Raw genomic sequence first — 5,000 nt, forward strand, 5'->3', positions numbered from 1 at the left:
CCCACATACGCACATATACATACATACACATGTACATATTCATACTTGCATGCCTTTTTTCATTCCTGTCGCTCTCCCGCCCCACAGGAAAACAGCTTCGCTATCTCCTGCTTCTGCGAGGTAGCGCCAGGAATACAGACAAAAAGGCCACGTTCGTTCACACAGTCTCTTGCTTTCATGTGTAATACACCGAAACCACAGCTCCTTATCCATATCCAGTCCCCACAGACTTTTCCATGTTCTACCCCAGACCCTTCACATCCCCTGGTTCAGTCCATTGACAGCACGTCGACCCCTGTATACCACATCGTTCCAACTCACTCTATTCCTTGCACGGCTTTCACCTTTCTGTATGTTCAAGCCCCGATCGCTCAAAATATTTTTCACTTCATCCTTCCACCTCCAGTTTGGTCTCCCGTTCCTCCTTCTTCCTTTCACCTCTGACATATATTCTCTTTGTCAGTCTTTCTCATTCTCTCCATAGGTCCAAACCATTTCAACACACCTCTTTTTTTTCTTTACATATAATGGCAGGTATCCTTACAGGAAAAAGGGATCTAGTTTATTACTCATGATGCTTTTTTCTAGGTGCTCTTGCAGATCCAAGGTTGTGATCCACTGAGCGTCAGGGACAGGATGACTCCTTGGAAGAGAGAATTTCTTTGACGAGACCGAATTCTGGTGGGTCAACTGACGATGATACAGCCTCACAAAAGGTGCTTTTCACTCGCGGTATAGACTCATCTGTTATTCAACACAGGATCACTGACTACTAAACTTACTGAGCACAGATTCTCAGTTAACTGGATGTGGTGACTCATCCTATACGTCACCTCAGGACGTAGCGCTATTCACTATGGCTCATCACAGAATCTCAAATATAAAATCATGGTAGTTTTGTCATTCTTCTTTAGGTTCCTGGGCTATGGGTTCAGCACGTACGGGCCTCGGGTGGTAGAAGACGCCCAGCAGGACTCCGGCCACGACCCTAAGGATGAGATCTTCCCTAAGGTAGCCAAGTGCACCTTTCATGCGGTGGGCGCGTCAGGAACCATTGCGCGGCACGACATCCTCTGTGTGCTGCCGCTCAACATTCTCAACGAGAAGATCTTCGTCTTCCTCTGGTTCTGGTGAGCTGCCTGAAGCTGCACACGAACAGGAAATAGAAATTCTTGGTTCTCCTGACTTGCCAGAAGCCTTTAATTTACACCATAGTGTTGAATACGTACATCATCAGCTCATATGATCAGTATCATCAGCTGATTCCACCTTCGTTAACTGTTTATATCATGTGACCAGTAAGCTGTTGCCAGTCATTTTGGAACTGAAATTTGAATTCTTTGATTTCTTCTTTAAGTGCAAATTCTTTTGGGTTCTACTAACTTATTTTTCTGTGTTAAATGGTTTCCAGTAATATATCTGCAGGAAAGTTTTATATTTCAACAGTGCATTTCAGAATACACTTCGTGCTAATCGTTCAGCCACTCAAATGAATTTTATCTTACTGTATTTCTCTATATTTGATTATATCAGTTGCTAGCATATTGTTTATGAACTTGCTGAGACTGTTTTGACTAAATTTTTCAAATAATACCAGAGAGAGAGAGAGAGAGAGAGAGAGAGAGAGAGAGAGAGAGAGAGAGAGAGAGAGAGAGAGAGAGAGAGAGAGAGAGAGAGAGAGAGAGAGAGGAAAGATTTGGCAAAGATTTGAGGAGAACGTTGCTACAAACTATAGACAAATCTGAGATCTGGTCAAGAGTACAAACATGGAACATCCTTGGTTCCCTCGAAGCTTTCAGAACACTCAGGGAGGCTCCAGTCATCCATCCGTGTACGTAACGTAGCATTTAGCTTAGCTTAGCGAATTTCTTAGCGAATCTTAGAAAAAAACAATAGATACAATATAGATATATCCACACCCCTGAGTCTGCCGGGGGCTTATAAATAAGGCACCAGAAACACGTTTCCAGAAATATCATCCACATGCATCAAGACTGTCCACCTGTACACACTTCTGTCTTCTGTTCCATTTCAAGCCATTCCTTCCCCTGTCCCACCTGTTCCTCCTCTCCTGTAACTACTTTATCAAAAGAATCAGGACGAGATTTATCATTAAGTTGTGTACATTCTGTTACTTATTGTTAAGTTTGAATCATTTAGTGATAAAGTTGGTGATGACATTCGTCCCATTCAGGTTCATCGTGGTGGCCGCTGTGTCTGCCTTTGGTCTATTGTACCGCCTGGCAACATTTTCACCAGGATTCCGTCACCTCCTCCTCATGGGACGCTCCCGCTTGGTCCCTGAGGATAAGATAGAGGCCATATCCCGCAGGTGCCACATAGGAGACTGGTTTATGCTTCTTCTCCTGGGTAAGGCTGCTAGCCACTGTACCATATAGGAGGTTGGTTTATATATCACCTCCCGGATGAGGCTGCTAGATACTGTACAGTGCCATACAGCAGAATGGTTTAGTCTCTTCCTGTTGATTAGGTTTTTATGAGCTTGCTTGATGAGTGAATATCCGTGTAACATGAAGGACAGCTGTTCCGTGCCTATCTGCTTGTCTGTTAGCAAAAATGAGACTAAATATTATTAGATACAACTGTTTGTGATAGTGGAAGAGAACAGAAATTTATGGATGATTATAGTGGGAGTAGAAAAATATACATAATTCCTAAAGAGGGAGAATTGTTAACTTATCGTGCAGCTAAGAGAGTGCAAAAAAATGTCAGTTGTGGATCAAAATGATGATCAAGTCTATGCTTAAACGTAAGTATAGTTTTGCTTTCAGCTACTCTAATTGGTGAATTATTCCATAAGTTAACAAGTCTGTTTAAGATAAAATACTCCTCATTCGAGGTAGAATGATTACCTACGAGTTTTTATCCATTACCTCGAATGAAATCTGTCGAATCTCTCCTTAAGTAGCTCGTTAGATTGAGATTATCGGAGCCTTTGATGATTTTCAAAATCTCTCAGTCTTCTGGTTTCTAGGCTTAATAGATCTAATTCGTTTATTCGACTCTCATTAGATGTGTTTTACTGCCCGGAAATGATCTTGGTAGCTCGCCCTTGTACTACCTCCATTCTGTCTGTCTTCCCTCAAGCAGGGTGACTAAAACTGAACACAATGTTCAAGATAAGGATGAACAAATGAGTTGTCAAGAATGAGATTAATTGCCCGTGATTTAGATTCGAAAGTCATTCCTATGATTCCAGAAATTTTGTTTGCCCTTTTTACTCCCTTTATGCACTGCTGGCTAGGGTTTAGATCACAATATAGTGTTACACCCAAATTCTTTTCCTCATTGACCTTTTGCAGTTCAACAGAATTCATATTGTACCTTTCGTTTTCGTTATCACAGCTGATATGTGAAGCTTTATAGTTATCAGTAACAAAATACATTTACCACCTGTTAGCCGAGTACATACATCAGTTTGTTTATGTCAGTTTGCAGCTGCAGAGATTTAGTTTCTGTTGTAAGTTTATTTGCCACCTGCTAGGGTGGTTCTTTGCTTACTGGACATATGATCCTCTTCTGTGCAGCTTGTAAAGAATCGGCTGGTTATGTTCCTGCAGGTGTCAAACTGTTCGATTCCTTGCAGGCTTGGCTGGTGCATAACGTAAACCTTTACACCACCTTCTGTGATTTTGCATTAATATATTTCAGCAATACATAGCTGGTAGGAAAGTATTTCTCTTGTCTGTTATGAATGTCTTCTATGTGGTTTAACATCTGGGGCCGTATGCAGAAAACTTCATAAAATGCTTAAGTATGCTTAACCCCAAAGAATTTTACTTAATTTTAAGAATTTTGCTAAGCATGTTTCTGAAATCTGCCCTACGCTTAAGTATTTGCTCAGCAGACTACAAATATTTTGACCCAAACTGCAATTCATACTTTTTAAATCTTATGCTTAAGTTTTGCTAAGCATCCTGCTTAGTCCTTTTCTGTGTGGCACTTAAGTCACTTGCTCAGCTAAGCATGAAAATAAGCAGAAATCTTAGAAATTTTCTGCATACGGCCCCTGAAGCTTATCAGTTAAACCGCAGAGACGTTTTATGATTAAAACTTAAAAAGCGTTGATGACTCTTTAAGGAAAATGATGCCGATGAAACCGTATCTAGCGTGTTGTGCTTGGTAGGTGATTTTCTTTTTTTCTTTTTCAGCTAAGAATATGGACCCGTTTGTATACAAAGAATTCATTCACGACCTGTCTCCAGCGTTGGTTGAGAAGGAGCACATATCCTAGAGGTGAATGTGTCACCTTCACTTGCATTAACCATGACTTCCTAGAGGTGTGTGTGTCACCTTCACCTGCAGTAACCATGACCTCGTAGAGGTGAGTGTGTCACCTTCACCTGCAGTAACCATGACCTCCTAGAGGTGAGTGTGTCACCTTCACTGGCAGTAACCATGACTGTTGCATCATGACTGGTGCTTACACTGATCTTAAACATTTACAGTGAACATGGCAGAGTTTGCGAGACGCTATTAGTATTGGTACACTACGAACAGCAGCTGTTGTTGTCTTCCGCATCCTGCCAGCGTCAACGTGACAGAGTCTGGTGACAGCCTGTATCAAAAGGAATTCTAGTTGGGTCAACCATGCTCTGCCAGCACCAGTCACGGCTATCCCACTAGCAGTTTGTTTTCAGGTTGCCACAGTCTATCTAAAGTAACTTGGTTCAGTCTTATACATTTGTACAATATGGTTGTTCTCCAGTCGTGAAGTTCGATTACCCTGTCAGACTCCACCAGGCAAACTAAACCACATAAGTTTGATCAAGCATAGTGCTCTCTACCATACGTAACTTGAAGTATAGTTCACCTACAGATACTTTGGTTCGGTATACCACACTCTACCAGCAGTACCTGACTGAGTGTGACACGCTCCATTAGCAGTAACTTAACGGTGTGTAACACACTCCACCAGCAATAACCTGACTGAGTGTAACACAGTCCACTAGCAGTAACTTGACTGAGTGTAACACACT

General features: G+C 41.8%; 1 protein-coding gene across 1 annotated transcript in view; it reads left to right on the forward strand.

Annotated features, from left to right (window-relative positions):
* The window catches only part of LOC139747910 (innexin inx2-like), a 29,297-nt gene that overhangs the window by 22,861 nt on the left and 1,436 nt on the right, over positions 1-5,000 (forward strand). The window contains exons 3-5 of the mRNA XM_071660374.1: positions 915-1,130; positions 2,195-2,370; positions 4,173-5,000. The exon at positions 4,173-5,000 is cut by the window's right edge and continues 1,436 nt beyond it. Coding sequence (XP_071516475.1) covers positions 915-1,130; positions 2,195-2,370; positions 4,173-4,255 — 475 coding nt within the window. The 3' untranslated portion in view covers positions 4,256-5,000. The remainder of the gene's footprint in view (positions 1-914; positions 1,131-2,194; positions 2,371-4,172) is intronic.

The sequence above is a fragment of the Panulirus ornatus genome, chromosome 71 (assembly GCF_036320965.1).
Source record: "Panulirus ornatus isolate Po-2019 chromosome 71, ASM3632096v1, whole genome shotgun sequence".
Taxonomy (NCBI): domain Eukaryota; kingdom Metazoa; phylum Arthropoda; class Malacostraca; order Decapoda; family Palinuridae; genus Panulirus; species Panulirus ornatus.